The 18,491-nt window shown below is 44.8% G+C and overlaps 1 protein-coding gene and 1 long non-coding RNA gene across 2 annotated transcripts; both read right to left on the bottom strand.

The window, feature by feature from the left end:
- Positions 1-3,189: 3,189 nt before the first annotated feature.
- On the bottom strand, positions 3,190-7,574 carry LOC135395484 (uncharacterized). The gene is made up of 2 exons (XM_064626670.1): positions 7,439-7,574; positions 3,190-6,580 (listed from the first exon to the last, which is right to left on the bottom strand). Exon 2 carries the CDS (start codon positions 5,276-5,278, stop codon positions 4,148-4,150), a length of 1,131 nt encoding a protein of 376 aa, XP_064482740.1. The 5' UTR covers positions 5,279-6,580; positions 7,439-7,574; the 3' UTR covers positions 3,190-4,147.
- A 92-nt stretch (positions 7,575-7,666) lies between these two features.
- LOC135395482 (uncharacterized) lies at positions 7,667-10,257 on the bottom strand. The gene is made up of 3 exons (XR_010423114.1): positions 8,190-10,257; positions 8,006-8,098; positions 7,667-7,743 (listed from the first exon to the last, which is right to left on the bottom strand). It is a non-coding gene; the product is annotated as an uncharacterized LOC135395482 (long non-coding RNA).
- Positions 10,258-18,491: the final 8,234 nt, after the last annotated feature.

The raw sequence follows: 18,491 nt of genomic DNA, 5'->3' as shown, positions 1-18,491 counted from the left end.
GATACGCGCGCCTCAATCAAATGACTCTCGCCCAATCAGCACGAAGGAAACAGACGCCAGTTCTTGGAGACCAATGAGCATCCAAATATTTATACATATAATGTGCAGCCAATCAGAGATCTTCCGAGCTCGCACGCCGGTGGCGACAATATTTTCGAGGCGGTGCGTTTCGCTTTAGAGCCGGCGGCTGCTTTCACCTCTCACCACAGGGGTGGCATCCAATGTATTCCTCCGTAGACGAAAGCGTGCTGGGCGAACGCAATGCATCCTGGACAGGTCCTGGTCGCACGTCACAGCAAACGTCAAGGCGCACGTGATCTTAAAAATGGCGTCGCCCGTGATCGGCGGCGAAACCGTTTGCAAACAATGCGGTTGTTGTTTCTGGACGACGTTTTGGATGTTTTTCGATCACGGTAATTATTTTTATCCGATAATCTTGCAGTAAAACGCGCAGTGTTGCACACAAAGCCTCGTATTGTTGACTTCCAAAGATGTGATGACGACTGCGCGTTAAGACTTACCGAGCCGATCTCATGCACTTAAACTAAGGAGAAATGGGCTACCATGTTGCGGAAGAAGCACCGCATAGTTTACGCTAGCAAAATACGGTAATCTCTTGGTGTTATGACGGCGAAAATATGTCGGTAAGCGGCAAAACGACGTATAAACAAAGTCACATGACCTGAAAATGACGTTTTCTATGACGTGCGACCAGGACAAGATGGCAGTTTTGCACAAAGCACCCGCTTGAGGGTAGTTACAACAATGGCGGGTTTGTGTCACCCCTGTGCCTCTCACCCTCTCGCTCCCTCGGCTCTCGCGTCTCGCCGTTTGAATTTGTAGCCGCCGCGGCGCCTTCATGTTCCTGCATTGCATCAACCTCTACAATTACCTTTTCTTCGTTTTTTTGGCTTCTTTCTTCTAATCATTGAACTTAGTTTTTTTTCGCTGTTGAGATGTATTCTTCTTTGTATGCATTCTTTGACATTTCGCTGGTACTTAATATCACTTTTCGATGAGACTATGTGCACGAATTGAAGTTAAAGCATATATTTTATCGCAGAAGCATGCACCTGGATAAATAGCAATAAAGAGATCATGCACGTGCGCAGATCAGAGTAATAGATCAAACAAAACCAGAAGGATATACGGCAAGTGTGGACACGGTGAAATCTCAAAGGGGGAAGCCAGGAAGCCGCCCAGCTTGGAATCTCAAGTGGGTTAATTGACCATTCTGGGTACAAAATGGTACCAGTGAGGCTCCAGCTGGAACTTCAAGAACCATCTAAGTAGAGTGGTACCACTGATGTCACCAAAGTGGAACCAGCCACCCCACTTGGAAATCCAGCTGGGCCATACCATCCCGGGACCATCAAACACCCAACTGGAAGCAGTCCAGATTCAACTGGGAGCAGTCCAGATTTTCGCCTGGGGTGTGTGCGCCAACAAACTGTGTCGTCATAATTCACAATCATCGTCATGATAATGGCTAATATATTCTAGTCATTCAGTATAAAATATCATAAAAATTCGCTCCTATGGATATCGGAATGTGATGTTGTTCAGCAATTAATCCTGCGGATGTCCGAAATATGACGTTTTCGAAAGGATTATCCTGTGGATATCTTGTGGACACGCTCAAATGACATTAGACATTCGGACCATTTCTGGATATCCTCAGAAGATTCATGGTTGTCTGGGCAGGCTTTAATAAAATCATAAGGTTACCCTGGGTTGAATTTCACTTTACAGTTCCTTTAATGTATAAACTATGGAAGTGAACGTCATCTTTAAAGCGACGTTCAGAAGTAACGATAATGTGCGTCAACTTTGTTCTCTACAAAATTAACTCTCGCGTGGTACGAGTTGACCAATCCCTGGACGCCCTAGACCCGAAACCCAAGTTGCTCTTTTTTGCCGTTTGTTGGCAGCACCGTCCACGTTCCGGCAATCTTTAAAATATTTATACGTAAAAAATATGCCGAATTGAGAGGTAATGCTTTCTGTGCGTTATCAAACAATGATGTTGTGTTGGATAGTGGGCAAAAATATGGGGTCATTTTTCACTTTACAGTCCCTTTAAGCAGTGATGTCCAATAACTACTTCTACAGTAGTTTAACTATAACTACTAACTACTTCGCGATTGAGTAGTTTAACTAGTAGTTCAACTACTTTTCAGGGGAGGTAGTTAAAACTACTTCTTTAACTACTGCAATGTATTTTAACTACACCTCTAACTACTTAACGTTGTCCATCAACACCAATCCCCTTCTATAGTGTTCTTGGACACCTAAATATGAATCACAAGCAGTGATAAAAGTGAAAATTTACACATACACATGCACAGCACAATTGCTCTGCACCTTAATCCAGTTAATCCTTAATTAATCCAGTTAAACTACTACTACTACTTGTTTGATGATCATCAAACAAGTAGCTCAAGGTAAAAGTCGGAAGCACAATCGTGCCGTAAAGCTTGCGGTAAAATCGGAAGTAGTTGGCGCCTGCAGTAACCTAACTACTGTAGTTAACTACTTGAAATAGTAGTTTAACTGATAGTTGCGCACTACATTTCTGCAAGTTGTTGATAACTACTTTTTAACTACAATCAGGTAGTTTAACTAGTAGTTTAACTAGTAGTAGTTTAACTACATGTAGTTAACTACTGGCCATCACTGCCTTTAAGTTTGACGCATGGTGCGGTGACACACTGATGCATTATGTACACTGTAAAAAAATACTGTGATTTCTACGGGCGTTTAATAGTATCTGACGGCGGCGTGTTACCGTAATCACCAATACCTGGCCTGTGACACTTCCATAGGCTCCCATTGGCTCGATTTCTCCAGGCGCACTAGCGCCAAACTCTCCCCTTGTGGCGGCCGGCTGGTTTCTGCGCATGCGCATTATGAGGATCGTTCCACGGAGGGTGGCTGCGAATAGCGACGGCGAGGCCGTTGTTCACTACCCCTATCCATCATGGCGGTGTGCAGCATGTGGTTGTGGCTTTACACTGTTTATTGGATTTCTACGAAGTTTCCTGCAGAATTTGCAGTGTATAGAGTGTACTGCGCGGTAGTTTCGTCTTCGTGGTAGGAACGCATTGCTGATCCACAGGGTGAATACGACAGTCTTGGTTTGTGTGTGCGGGTTCGTCTGTTTGAGTGACACGTACACGCAGGTTGTTTTCATCAGGTGTATTGAAACAGTTATCGTTACAAGCTGTACATGTGCGTTTAAGGAAGTAGGAACTCTATTGACATCGATAGCGATTATGAGAAAACCACTTCACAGGAAAATTCACTGGCGGTTAGTATCTATTTTGATAAGGTAATGAACAGTGTGCAGTAATCGAGGGTGGAAGACAAACTGTGCGTCAAGATATACACGCTATGTACACAAGAAGAGCGATCTCTCTAAAAATGTAAATAAAATATACTCGAAGAATTTGAGACAATTGTATAGCTACAACACGAACCCTCACGGCAAATACGGATTAGTCTCAATCACATTGATCAGGGACATATCTCAGTGCCCTGTGCACACATTTCGCCAGTGCGGTGGAACCAGTCAAACAGACTAACACGCATTAACACTGGTGCTTTGGATCATAGTTGGTACTTTCAGCTACCTTAGACATATACATCTACGTGATGTCAGTAGCAGAACATTGACAGGAATGACGGAATGATCATGGCGTATCCAGTATTGCGTAAAAGCACATGAAATAACAGAACGGAGAGCAATTTTATGAGGCCATCTGAAGCAATATTAAGATATGTGTGGTACACAAAAGACTAAAGCTGAGACTAGGGTAAGAGAACAAACGTGATGCCAGACAAATACACAAAGAGTGCATGTGACCCAGATAATGACCAAAGACATTTGGAGAGTTCTAACAAAAATAATGCAACAAAATATAAAGCCTTATTAGCATAGTATCACACATTACAAGCATAAGTGTACCTAGATGTCACAACATTTAGAAAAATTGGCATGTAGCATTACATTCACAAAAACAGAGAGAACCTCTTATGGCACATGCTCCGCTAGTCACGAAAAAAAAAATTCACGTGGGAACAGGTCGTACACAAAGTTCCTTGACACTGTGCGTATACTGTGCGTGCGCGGTGCTGTGCCATGGGATTATGCAAGCTTCTTGCCTTTCCTGGCAGCTGCTGAATGCCTGGACTTATGTAGTTTGAGGCTACGATTGACAAACCGCAGATGCCATTTCAGACGCATATGTACATACTGTTTTGCAAATCTATCATGGCATGCCGCACTACAGAAGATGTCTGTGCTGAGTCTGAGTACGCCACACAGCGACCTGCACACATTTGGCAAATGGCACACGGAACCAATGGTGTCCAAGAAAACAGTCTCCATTGCTTGAACGTGACGAAAACAGTTATCAGACGGGACAGTAATGTTCCCAAACATCTCGCCAGGTACGTCGTTTGCTTTGAGAAGAGCCAGGAATTGGTGCGTGCCACTCAGAGTGTCTTGGTCTTCGGGTTTCAGGAAGCGTGCACACACACATGCATCTGGACAGATTTTGAGGAAGTCTTTAACGAGGCAGCCAGCAACATAGTACTGGACATTATCATCGACTATCTTTGAGCTTGCTGCCCACGGTACTGGAGAGTCTGTCGACTGGGACAAAGATGCTGTTTGTCCATCTTGGGTCGCTGCTGTTGGCTCCGACACACTGCTTTCACTTGCAAGGCTCGCCAGCATCACTGCGGTGTCTTCTTGACAATTTCCTTCTTTTGAGAGCTTCATGAGCTTTGAAATGCATATGTGTTTGAGTCCTGCAGTGAATTGCAATACGCTGGGGTTCTCGTTGCACCCGTGCTGCTGACGCACTATCCCAAACAAGTTCTCAAGAGGTTCCTGCTGCAACCTTCTTGTGAGGAGATAATTGTATCCATAATTTGCGTGCATGTCTTGCCACAGGAGTATCACAGCCCTGATCGTTATTTTCCATCCCCTGATGGTATGCGGTTGACGGGAAGATTCAAAGTGCCACAGGTCAATCCAGAGTAGGCATTCCTCCAGGAAGTGGATGTGGTCAGAGTCTTCGGAAATTGCAAAACGTAACTTTGAACCCTTCTGTCTCACACATGAGCTGTTCAAGGTGTCAAACAGCTTGTCCATTCGCTCCACGAACTCTGCTGTCGACCTTGCGGACACAGGCAATTCCTGGAGAGACACAAGCACAAACAAGGCTAGGGAGATAGTGGCGCTTAACACCTTGCTTTGCTCTTTGAACATTCATATTTGCGAATGGGTGCTTGTAGATATGTTTGTCAGTGAGGTTGGGGGCTAACTTTAGTCGCGGGGATTGGTGCTTTCGTGGAGGGCAACTATATGAGACCACTCCACGGTCTGTGAGCCAATTTTTAGAACATGCTGGCGCAGGTTGTTTCTTGTGCACTTAATGAGGTGAGGTGTGCCGAAAAGAAAGAAAATCTTGTCGTCATTCAGCATGAAGTATGGCCGTTCAGGTGACACGTTGAGCAGGGTGGACAGTGCAACGTTGTTAGACCCCTGGTCGCAAATCACTGCTTTTACGATCATGCCTACTTCTTTGAGTTTTCCAATGATGTCCAGCAGCAATCTTTTTATAGTAGGGGCTGGTGTTGAATTGTGTGAAGCCACGAACGCAACTGGTTGAACCCAGCTCCTCGATATACCAGACACAAGCACAACGAAGGCTTCGTTAGCCACACGAGGCGATGTCTCCACTCCGTCATCTGCGAAGCCCCGAACAATGTCATGCTTTATGTCATACTGTAGCAGCCAATTTATTGCCATCTCATCAAACATCAGAGAACATGTCTTGTCTCGTTTGCTCCAGTTCTCCGTTGTGTCTCGAATGGTCTTTATTACACCTGGTATTATTCCAGTCTTCATCGGTATGTTTGAAAGCCACCTTTTGATTGTTCTTATGCTTGGAAGGTGCAAGTTTGATGCAACAAACCGGTAAGCTTTAGGCCCGTGAAAGAAGAGGTTCATCGCAAACTTTCGGACCACCGCTGGCCATCTCCTACCATGCTTGTTTACGTGCAGGAGGTCGATATGATTAGACACCAATGCGAAAATCTCGCTGGGCATGAACCGTTTCATTACGAGTAATGCGTCTCGTTTTGCCACCGCTTTTCCTTTCTATTCCTTGAGACGGTTCAGGGCCTTTCTGTGCCTTGCTACTTGCTGCTTCAGCTTTGCAATGTATCTTGCAGTCCTGGGTGTATAAGCCCGCCCTTTTGCTCTTGACCTTGGGGTACTGGGGATGGAGGGTGTTCTGTCGTCTTGTGGTGGCATGGTGGAGCTAGATGGCGTTCTCTCATCTTGTGGTGGCATGGCGCAGCTGGACGGTGTCCCATTGTCTTGTGGTGGCATGGTGGAGCTGGATGGCGTTCTGTGATCCTGTGGTCGCATGGCGCAGCCGGACAACGTCCTGTCGTCTTGTGGTGCATGGTGGAGATGGAGGGTGTCCCATTGTCTTGTGGTGCATGGTGGAGATGGAGGGTGTCCCATTGTCTTGTGGTTGCATAGTGGAGCTGGAGGGAAGCACTGAAAAACAAGACATAGCTTTTGAAGCGAAGCTTAAAGACTATGCTTTATGCAGTGGCGCAGCGTGCTGGGGGCCTTGGGTGCAGAATTGTAAAGGGCGCAAAATTTCAGTGGGGAACACCAGTGCTAGGTCTGAAGCAAAACAGAGAAGTTTGCTTCACTTGTACAAAAGGCCTCTGTTCACTTTTGTACAAGATAGCATCCTTGAATTGCATGACATGATTGAAATTTTAAAGCAAATCATGCCGAGTATGACATTTTTACATCCATGAAAGTTCTTATGGCACAGTAAATGGTAAGTGCTATTCTGAAACCATAAAAGGGAGCACAGAGCGCAACAGAACAGGTGGCCTCAGTAATCAGAATTGTCATCTACATGCCCGGCTGTCATACGAGGTTGGGTGGACTCCTTATTAGAAAAATATCTCGGTCCAAGCTCTGCTACACTGATGCACCAGAAGAAACACCAGTACAGTCATGTCTCACTTATCCGGACGCCTAGGTTCCCCACTCATTCTGTCCGGAAACATAGTTTTCCGGATAAGTGAAACAAACTAAAACGGGGGAAGTGGGGGTGTTTCCTGCGCTGTAGTCCGGATAACAAGGTTTTAGGATAAATGAATTCCGGATAACCGAGACATGACCGTATTATATTTCATAAATCTGCCGGGTGTCAAAAAAATCACCTCATGGCTATCCTGTCCCCATTTTAAATTCTTTCGTTTGCTGCAGATGCTGTTTTGCAGAATGTTGTGGTGCAGTGAAAAATGGAAAGTGGGGTCGTTTGTCATTAATTTCTACAGTTGCAAAATAGTCCTTAGTTACTGTAAAGCATAATATAAGAAAATATTTTCTCACCATTCTCCGGTTCTGAAGGAAAGTGGGGCTGTGGGAGGTGATATGGGTGGTCTAGGCCAGCCAGCATTTGGTGTGTGCTTTCTGTTTGAGATTTTAAAAGAGATGGGCTGTGAAGTACTCATACCACAACTCAGGAGGTTGAGCTGATAATGTGAATGCATTCCAAGGGCAGATGACTTAAGTAAAGATAGAATCGCCCAAGAAGGAAGAAGACAAAAAATGTGGCCTACCTATGTGCTGAGAAGCAGAATTTTCATGAAGTGCTTCTGGTGATGAGATGGCCATGGAATCCATACCTAGTATTCCTAGTAGGAGTAGAAGGAGGTTGGTATTTGTTGGGACAACAGCAGGGACATGACATATGTGTACATTTGGCAATTATGCAATGCTTTTAGGCATTCATGCTTACGTAGCTCAAGACATTTCACATTCCTGATAAGGACAGAAAGCCATGGTGAGGAGGCAGATCACAGAGATGAAGGGAATCTTTCAGGCGTTGGCAACAGACAATTTAAACGCCTCACCATAAGGGGGGAAAAATTAGAAATAAAAATACAATGTATTTACCCGTGCGCTCATCATCCGCAGGGAGGTGCACAAGAGAAGTGCGGCCATCATTGCCCATTGGAATGTTGCTTGAATGGCAGAAAAGCTCTGTGCCTGTTTTTAATGATGAATCATAAATAAGCTTGTTCACTAATCTGCTATTTGCCTATAATATGCTGTTGAAATCACCACTGCCACATCTTACCATTTGGGACCAGAAACTGCACTCTTGAATTGTTCACAGGCACAGTCGGTACTGCAGTCTTCTTGAGTCGTTTACAGACTGGATCCATGAAATCACTTCGTCGGAAGTGCTCAGAGCATAGCACAGAACTTTTGTAAGCTTGCTCCGGAGGTTTCTGAGCAATGTCCGGCCTGTTAGCGTACTGGAGCCATCGTAGAAACCTGAACAGACGCGTGGTGACTTTCAATTTCTGGGTGACAAAATTGCTAATGCAAAGGCAGTTCTCTCAGGACTTACCTTTCGTCTTTGGGAATTCGAAAGAAACTACAGTTGGCTGTCGCACCGTTGTTATTGCACCACTTGGTACAGCAGTTAACGTGCGCTCGCCGTCTTTTCTCAGACATACCGGCTGCTCGCGCTCAAAAGCTTGCAAAAACAGGTGAACATCGCATTCGCAAACTTACTCCAACAGACGTTGATCCGACGGGACACACGGAGCGGAGCAACGGTTGATATCGCGCGCATCTGTCTTTCGCTCTTCGGACAGGCACACGATTGGTCGCTTTTGAAAAGTCGGTTGCGGTACACGTGACATTAACAACAATGACAATTGAGATAATACAACAAACACATAAGTCAGAGCAGTACCATTTATTTTTTTGTAATTCCAAAAAGTACACCTTCAATTAGAATTTGGTGTGCGGTTTGTAGGAGAGCCAGCAGGATGGTGGTGCTGCCGTCGCCTTCGACTAGGGCGGCACGCTTGTCGGGGCCGCGAACTGAGCAGAGTGTCATTGTCCAGCCAATACGGCGAAAACTACGTAAGACGGTGGCGCCATCATGACGCGCCGGCCAAAAACATCAATGCGGAGGCAAGGCTAAGCGAAGTACGGGGCATTGCCGTCACCCGCAAACGCCGGACGCTGAACGTCATGCGCGGACGATCGTTGACTAAGGAGGACGAAGTTGTTGCTAATCTCGTGAATGCACGTAGTCAGGTAAGCACATTTCTGTTCGCACCACGGACTCCGTGGTTCGCACATTCTGTTCTTTGCCATTTTGAGCGTGGTGCACCGTATGCTTTGTTTTTGTTCAACGTATGGGACCCAAGTAAATGGTGGCTCGCGTTTGCTGTGAGGTGTCTCCCTTGTTTCAGATCTCCGTGTGTCATGCGTCCTGGCTCATAGGGTGATAAAGGCGCTCTTATTGTAATGTATCGTTGCGGAAGGTGCCCTTGCGTTTTTAACTCTCTGATTGACCACTGTAGACATGTACGTGAAGCGAGCAGAATAACGTGCTGCCATGCATTATTTGTGTACACGGTGGCAAACTATGCAGCACTCAGATGTCACATTTTGAGACGTCGCAAGAACACGCCTGTCACATTTTGAGACGTCGCAAGAACACGCCAGGACGGTCGCCTAGAATCGATTTGCTCTCCGAAACCACGAGAGTGTGTCACGTCCTTTCGGGCTCACGTCACTTCACTACGATTATAGAGATAGTGTCACATATGAAGCAGCACATACGAGAGGGTCATGAGATCAGATGTCTTTATGAACGCTGCCAGAAGTAGCTTCCTGCCCTCTCCGCGTTTTGTGTGCACCTTAGTAGGCATCGTAGGTCAGTGCAAGTGGTCAGAAATATTGGATTCAGCAGACACAGTCACTTTGAGAACACTGAGGCCATAGCATTGGCCATCAACAGGAAGCATCGTCAAGTGAACAACGCTGCCTACCTCAGAGGTGCCCTGCTGATGACATAACTGACATTAAGGGCAATGTTGAGCACAGCCTTGCACGATTTTACTTGATGCTGCAGGCCAAGCTTCTAGTGCCAGCTTGCACTATACAGTGCATTGCTGAAGAACTAAAGAATGTGCGTCAGTTGAATTTGGCCTCCATCTCTGCTACCATCATGCAAACCATTCAGCAGGACGAGGTTGGACTTGAACAGCAGGCGCTCTTGGAAGCAAGTGGTGATGTCTTTTGGTGGTGATGTCTTCGGTGATTTACACTCAACGCGACTTGGCACAACGCAGTTTCCTGTAGTCGAGCCAGTGGACATTTTCCTTGGCCATGATAACAGGCAGAAGCAATGCTTTACACAATACATCCCCATAAAGTCTACTCTTCGCCACTTACTTTCAAATCGTGCAGTTTTTTAACTTGTCACACGACCAGCGCACGTATCTCATAACGATCAACTGTTGGACTTAACAGATGGAGCAATCTACCATTTAATCCTTTTTTTTTTTTGTCAACATTAATGAACCGAGGAAGCTCGAAATACTGCTCTATCAAGATGCTTTTGAATTGACCAATCCCCTGGGACCAGCCAAAAAGAAGCACATGCTGGTTGGTGTCTATTTCACTCTTGGTAACTTCACGAAGCAGCACAGATCCACGCGTGATCATCTGCAGCCTGGCACTTCCATTCAAAGGAAATCACATGAAGGCCTTTGGACCAGATAAAGTATTTGGCAAGCTTGTGGCTGACATAAAGGATCTCGAAGAAAATGGTATCACTATTGGAGACACATACCTTAAAGGCACACTTTTCTGTATAATTGGTGATAACTTGGGGCAGCACTGCATTGGTGGCTTTGTTGAAAGTTTCAGCAGATCAGCACACTTCTGTCGTTTATGTACTGTTACGCGTGAACAGTTTCAGGATCATTCAGAGAAACTTGGTATTCTGCGTACAGTGGACAGATACAAAAATGCACTTGAGGAAGCTGGCCCTAGCGGCTGCATAGTGGGCGGTATCAAGGGTAACAGCTGTTTCAACGATCTGCGCTTCTTTCATGTGTGTGGGCCTGGTCTACCTCCATGTCTGGGGCATGACCTGTTTGAAGGCATAGCCGCGTGTGATCTTGCAGTTTTTATAAGGTATTTTACGAGGTCGAAAAACTGGATTTCCTACGGCAAGCTGAATTACATTATCGAGAATTTCAACTACGAGGCTTCCGATGCAAACAGCAAACCGTATGAACTGTCTGAGCATGGGAAAAGAATTGGGGGAACGGCTGCATCTACGTGGACATTACTTCGGCTGCTGCCTATCTTCATCGCCCAACACGTGCAGGATTTTGAGGATCTTGTCTGGTGCACACTTCTGAACTTGCAGAGAGTAGTGGACATTGTCTGTTCCCTTTGCATAAACAAGAGTACAGTGACCTACCTGCAGGTTGTCATTGAAGAGTTCCTCTCTGACAGGAAGGAGCTCTTCGGGTCATGTCCGCTTCTGCCAAAGCACCACTATTTTGTTCACCAATGTTTCTTTTACTTTTTTTTACACAGTTTTGTTCACTTTGTTCAACGAAGGGTTGTTTGTTGCTATCCGAGAAAATGAGATTTTTGGGTGGGAAAACACAAATCCTTGTCATTCTTGCTGAAATTCTGTTTTAGCCGCCGTTTCCGAAAACAGCCACAGGTACTAATAATACATGCAGAGGATTTGGAATTGTCAATGAGATACCTAAGCCAATTCTTGACATCAGTTTACGCAAGCTGGAGAAAGCCTCTTTATTTACCTCATAAGATGTAATAGCGTCGTAAGCCACGCAAGTATCGCGGTGCACTATGTATCTGTCGCAAACATCTTACTAGAGATAGTGGAAGGTGACATGCGATCCAGACAGGGAGTCGCATCCGGTAGGAGCACTCCGTCGCTTTTGTACCTTTGTCGTACAAGCCAACGCTTTCACTTATCAGTTCAGAACAAAACTAATACACCATGTCACTGCTTCCCCTTATTTTCCCCGGCTTTTTGCGATGCCACAAGCTTTCGATTGCAGTGCATGAACGCCAATACACAAAACTGACGCTGAAATTTAATTTGACAATTGCCCGTATTTCACGCGTATAATCCGCGGCTTATCTGTTAAAAAAAGTTCTCAGTGGGTCCACTGCGGCTTATAGAGCTGTTGCGCTAAAGTTTGAGGAGGGTGACTGGAGCGCCTCTCTGACCCCTACCGTCGGAATGCTACAACACGCGGCCGCTCACGCCTTGTATGCATAACTGATAGCAACTGGTAGGACCCGTCAAAGAGTCCGCCGTTTTCTTTATTTTGTTTTTTTTTTCGAAATCGAGCTCTACTGTACTTGAATCGAACTCTATTAAAAATTGCAAACTACTGTTGTGTCGTTCGGTGCCATAGCAGCAAGAAGGTAGCTCTTGCCCGCCCAAGAAATGTCCCCGACTGGCAACGCTATTCCGGCTGCAGGCGGCGGTATTTTTGTTGTACTCAAGGGCTAGCTAATTCCTGAAATATGAAGCCCTGAAATAATTATTCCTCACTACTGCCGTCGTTTACCATTTTCAGTCATAGACTTGCATTGCGGCTGTGTAATACCCAAGTATAATTATTGTAGTAGACAAATATCGGCATCCGTTCTAATGAAATAGAACACAAAAACTTTGACGATATATACATTTCGTTTTCTTGTATTTGCTTTGCATTTTCCAGCTTTTTATACTAAAAGTCGACTGTGCAGCCGATGCCTTGGATAATTGTCGCTGTGTGACAGTAACATCCCGAGTCTAGGGACGACGAAAACAGACACACACAGACAGAGTTTGGACACATCTGTATGTGTCTGTTTTCGTCGTCCCTAGTCTCCGGGTCTTACAGTCATGAATTACATTCACCAGCTCACTTGTTTTAAGCAATTATTCATTGGGTCACCGTCACCAGAAACCCCATATATATAAGTTTTTGTTGTCTATAACTTTTTGTTAAACATGCGTACAGAACCAAAGCTTGTGCACATACAGGGTGTTCAAAATTAAGCTTTCACTAGCACTTTATAAATAGGCGAACAAAAGAAAACTGGCTGCTATTTTTCTGTTCCTTGAGTAAGAAACAGGTGCTACATAATTAGCAGCACCTGTTTCTTACACAAGTAGCGTAAAGTTATCATCCAGTTTCCTGTCATCGCTGTGTTTTTGAACACCATGTTGATATTGAACCTATATATACCACCATTTTGAATTTTGAACACCATGTATATACGAGGATATATATTATATATGTATATATAATAGCGGATTCCAAATTTAAATAGTTGAGAAGTTTGCTCAAGCTGCATGGCTGTGCCCGAAAACTCTTCGAAATCATCGGTACTGCGTTGACCAATGGCTGTTTATTCTTTGTTCATGGTAGAGTCGTGAACATTCCGCACGCGGGGAACATAACCAGAGGTCCCAGGAAAAAGCAACTATTTGGGTGTTGAACCATAAAACAGTTTGCGTTTCATTTAGGTGTCGTGTTATTATTGTTCAACTATCTTCAATTAATAACGGCGAACGTTTTGTTAAGTCCCCATTGAATTCGATAAGCAACCTGCGAATTAATCTTTGCCTTGTTCTTGTTAAGCCTGATTTTTCTCAGAATGAAATTTATACTTTGGCACCCCCAATGCACCAGAGAAGCACACTAAACACTTTAAGAAACAGCGTCATTCGCGACATACACGCGTTCTGTATATGTACATCGTGCTGCACATTGTACACGTGTTTGATCAACTTTCTTTTAAAGAATTTACCGATCTTTTTGACTTTTTCTCTCTGTAAAGCAGATGATAAACGATAATGCCACACCAACTTAGCCAGCGTAGACTGAGTGTCGTCTGCTAGGGAGCGGCCGTGTGTTGAAAAGGTCGCCACGAGCGGCGCTGACACACAAGGTTTGCAGCGCCACCTGGCCCAGCGCAACAGGTCTATGCGCTAGTGTGACTTATCTAAGGAAACTTTCTTCTGGAGCTTCTCATCGGCAAAAAAGAAGCCTCTTGTATGTGACCCACATGCCTTTGAGGATGACTGACCAGGGGTCTCTCTTTTTTCCCCCGAGGTCATGGACTTACCGAATGACTAAACATGCACACGGAATGCCTACGGGCCTTCCCCCTCTTCTTTCTCTGAGCCACCAGGAAACTTCTAGCGATAATGCTCTATATTTGGAACCTCAGTCGTTGCCAGACTTGTACGTAACGTGTTACAAGTAATTGCGATGCTAGTAATAAATTACTTTTTCGAGTAATTTTGAGAGTAATCGATTAGCTTTCCGCGTAAGTAATTTTTCAAGTAATCCGATTACAATTTTGGGTAATCCATTACTTTTTGACTAAGCTGTAGTCATAGACGAAACCAACCTACCGGCTCCATCACAGCCTTTCCTTTCTGCTTTGATAGCATTGCACTCCATAGCAGATTGCATTCCACCATCATGAGTGAAGGTAATTGTAATATGATTCCCCACATGCATTTTCAGTGCTTGGGGACACCTTGACCTGTTCCTACCGCAATCTGCTCTATGTACAGTAGGTCAAGCATCAGACATAGTGAGACATCTGGAATTTCCAAGTTAGGATGTAGTGCGGCTCAACGCTTCTCTAGTGAAGACCTCAAGGGTCAACGCCTTAGAAGGCGACCCACAGAGAGGTTACTCAAAACGGTGAGTTTCTAGTTGCGATGTTCTTTCCTGACTGATACTACCATGTCGACTAGCTCTCCTAATTTATCTTCATGACTTCCTTTCTGATATGTTTATGGCAGTCTTGGGAAAAGTTACTTTGAGAAATAACTAATTATAGTTGCTATTACCCGAGCCAAAAAGTAGTTAAGTTATAGCTACAGTTACATCGCGAAAATAGTGACTAGTTAAGTTACAGTTACTAGTTACAGTTACAAATTAGTTACTTTCAGAAAATTTAGTAATGAAGATGACGTATCAACTTTTCTCGCAGAGTTACTTTTATTACACGTATTATCTGTACACATTGCACTTAAGGAGCAGCTGCTGCTCGAAGTTCGCATCACTGAGTTTGCCTCTCTTAATTGCGAAAATATCCCGGCCCACGCTGAAAAGCCGCTCAACTCGGGCGCGTGTTATATTTAACAAATATTCTTCTTATAATTGGGAAACCATTCAGGGCAGCTAGGGTGCTGTGTCTGCCTTCTTTCCACCTCTCGAATACCTCGGCCTCCTGTCCCGTCCTGATTTTCGTTGTTTCTTTCGCATGTAGAAACTCAAGGCGGTCATATGACACATGCTTCTTTTCAGTGACAGCCTAGGCTCTACCATGTTTATATTCTTCAAACATGGCAGTCCTTATTGTTTTGAGAATAAGGAACAACAGCATAACCGCAGAGGCGGTCAAAAGGTCGTTAAAAAGAGAAAAAGGAAAAGAGAAGACAAATGAAGTGTGATGCGAGGTGGCTCCGAAATGGAAAACCTTAGATTTCGAAAAGCAGTAACTAGTTACTGTAACTAGTTACCCAGAAAAGTACCTAGTTACAGTTAAAAGTTACATTTCTCGTACCAGTAACTAGTTACAGTCAATAGTTACATTTTTTGTAACTACTGTAACTAGTTACTTGTAACTAGGTTACTTCCCAGGACTGGTTTATGGTGATGGATAGAAACGACGAAAACAATGTGTTGCTTAAATGCATAATATGTTTACATAAAGCAAATCTCCTATCCTGTGCAGAGACGACAAGCTCCCAATTTCCGAAAGCGGGTCAAGGTACGTGTAATTTCACCAATTTTAATTAGCCGTATGACTCATTGTTAATTTGTTATCGAAAGTAACTGTCAAAGTAATGCATTACTTTTCTTGCCGTTACGTTATTACACTTTTGGCCGAGTAATCTGTAACGGTAAAAATTATTTTTTGACAGAATAATAGTAACGGTAACTAATTATTTTTTTTTTCGAGTAACATGTACAAGTTTGGGCAGTAGTATTGGCTCCGTGCACTAAAGTTTCGGAGTACTGGTACCAAAGCCCCCCGTGAAGGCCGTTTCAAACTGGGTAGGTGGATGACATATAGTGGCAATGTAGCGGGACAATGGAAAACGCAGATCCCAACACTAAAAAGTGTCAACGAAGGATGGTCACAGCAGGAGACTACTGTTGCTTTGTTCATTGTGTTCACATTGAGAGCGATGTTGACAACAAAACTGGGAAGCGTTTGAAGTTACAGCGCTTCCCCGTTCAAAATAGGGAAGCCGATCGCGACAGCGCTGGGTATCTGTCAGACTTGTACACGTTACAAAAAAATGTAATTGGTTACCGTTACCGTTATCCTGCACGAAAAACTAATTTTTACCGTTACAAATTAGTCGCCGGAAAACGTAATGAAGTAACGTGTAGAAAAGTAACGCGTTACTTTGCCAATTACTTTCGATATCTGAGGGGAAAAGTACAACCAGAAGTGTCTGAACGCCGTCGTGCTTAACCGCGAGCGTACTGCAAGCTGCGAGGAACCGAGAAATTGCATGAGTTAAAGCTCAAAACTGATAGAAATTTTTCTTGAGGGAGTCACTGCAGGCATTTGAACAAGGTGCTGTTTCTGTCCTTTCTCTCCACCGCTCTGAACATGTCAGATAGCTCAGACCACGGCGACAAGTCATTGCAAATCGTCGACATCACTGTGACGCCGACAGTATTCCGTACAAGGCTGACAGGAGCTCATGTATGCACAAGAATCGCAATAAGTTATCGGGGCCGAGAGTTATGTGTTCTCTGTGCATCTCGCATAGTGAGAAAAGACAAAAGAGTCCCAACTGGGACTCCCACAGATGACTCATCAGGGTCATGTTACAACCTACAGTCTGACCTACTGTATATGCAGGCCGGATTACGGAAAGATAGTCCACATGAATGGGGAGAGGACAGTGGACTCGAAAATACACGATTACTTGACCAGAAAAGTAATCGATTACTTTACAAATTACTCAGAAAAGTAATTGATTACTACTAACGCAATTACCCGTTACCTGTTACGTACAAGTCTGCCACTGAGCCACACGAGCTGGGAGAAGCTGTGAGACAAGCTTGTAAACAACGATGCCAAATCATGCGCAGGTTAGGTTTATTTTAATCTGCCATTCGAAAGTGCGTGGCATGAAGGTGTGACCTTCCTAATGGCTCTGAACAGAGATTAGTCTTGCTTTTATGCACCATTCTAGAGGCCTTGCTGCTATATCACTTGCGCCATCGCACAAAACAAAGCAATGCATCAAGTTCTCCATACTTTTGTAAGCTTTGGGTGTCGATCCAGGGTTGAAGTGAATGGGCGTTGCCCGGTTTCACCAAGGCTGGTTAACTTTGGACAGAGATCAAGGGTTGCTAAGGCTTCAAGTTAGAGTGTACTAGAAAGGGAGAGTGCGCCGACCGGCTGTATCCTCCCGTGCTTTCCCGTGAAGCGCAAAGTGTGGAAAGTTGGAGTGAGGGCGCTGTGATCGAGGTGGATTGGGGAGGTCTCGCTGGCTGTAGTGAGTCACACCGATTTTTTGTCGTGCTCGTGCGGTTTCCTTGTCATTTCAGCCAGGTGTGAGTTTACTATGAAATAATATAGTGTCCCGACTCATAAACCACCATGACCAAGCGGCGAAATCGACACTGTTACGCTCCGGGGTGCCGTACTGGATATGCAGGTGTGTCGACCGGACAGAAACTGTCGTTGTTCAGTGTACCCAAAGACGAAGTACGAAGAAAGCTGTGGGAAAGAAACCTTCACCGCAGCGACATGCCGCTTGACGATAGCTGCGCAGTTTGTGAGCTGCACTTTGAAGATAGGTACATTCTTCGTGATTATGTGCATGTCGTGAACGGCCAGGAGATAAGAATAGCACGTGGAGTGCCGGCCCTTGCGCATGATGCAGTACCTACTATCCTTCCTAATACACCTAAATACCTGACTACAAAAGCCCCGTCACGACGTGCGCCACGGAAGCGGATCCTATCAGAAAAGTTGAACACCCAGGACCACAAAAGGAGAAGACTCGCGAACGACGAGAACATTTTCAGCGGCAACCTGGACGGTGCAAGAAACGTTGAAAATGAAAAGGAAGGCCGTGAATTCATTGAGCTAACTACAAGGAGGCTACAAGAGCTCACAACACCATCAAACTGTTGGGTGAAACAGCAGTTTCCAACATTTCAGGGGACTGTCTATGCAGTTTCTGAACTCCAAGAATGTACAGGAACGATAACTTCAGAAAGAGCAGTGCTGTTCAGTCTCCATGCACCTGGAAAGGTCACCTTCAGGACATTTGTGGATGAGAAACTTTTGACCGAGGGAAATGTTTGCACTGTGTCAGAAGCAGAGGCGGTGCTTGCGACTGCCTCTGAATTGCAGAAATGTCCCGGTGCTATGTCCTTATCTGCCATATTGACGGATGATTTAACAGACAGTCTGCGGGGTCAAATACAAATCAATCGAAGCTCTGTCTACAGCAAGAGATGCCTGGGAGTACTGACAACAAATGGTGAGTATAACACCACTAGCATTTGTAGACACCAGCTTCATT

Source organism: Ornithodoros turicata, chromosome 5 (assembly GCF_037126465.1).
Source record: "Ornithodoros turicata isolate Travis chromosome 5, ASM3712646v1, whole genome shotgun sequence".
Classification (NCBI taxonomy): Eukaryota; Metazoa; Arthropoda; class Arachnida; order Ixodida; family Argasidae; genus Ornithodoros; species Ornithodoros turicata.
The sequence above is the reverse complement of the archived record's forward strand: the minus strand, read 5'-3'. Positions and strand labels throughout refer to the sequence as shown.

Bases quoted from the DNA above. Each gene is read 5' to 3' on its own strand.
- LOC135395484 (XM_064626670.1), bottom strand. From the start codon at position 5,278: ATGTTCAAAGAGCAAAGCAAGGTGTTAAGCGCCACTATCTCCCTAGCC.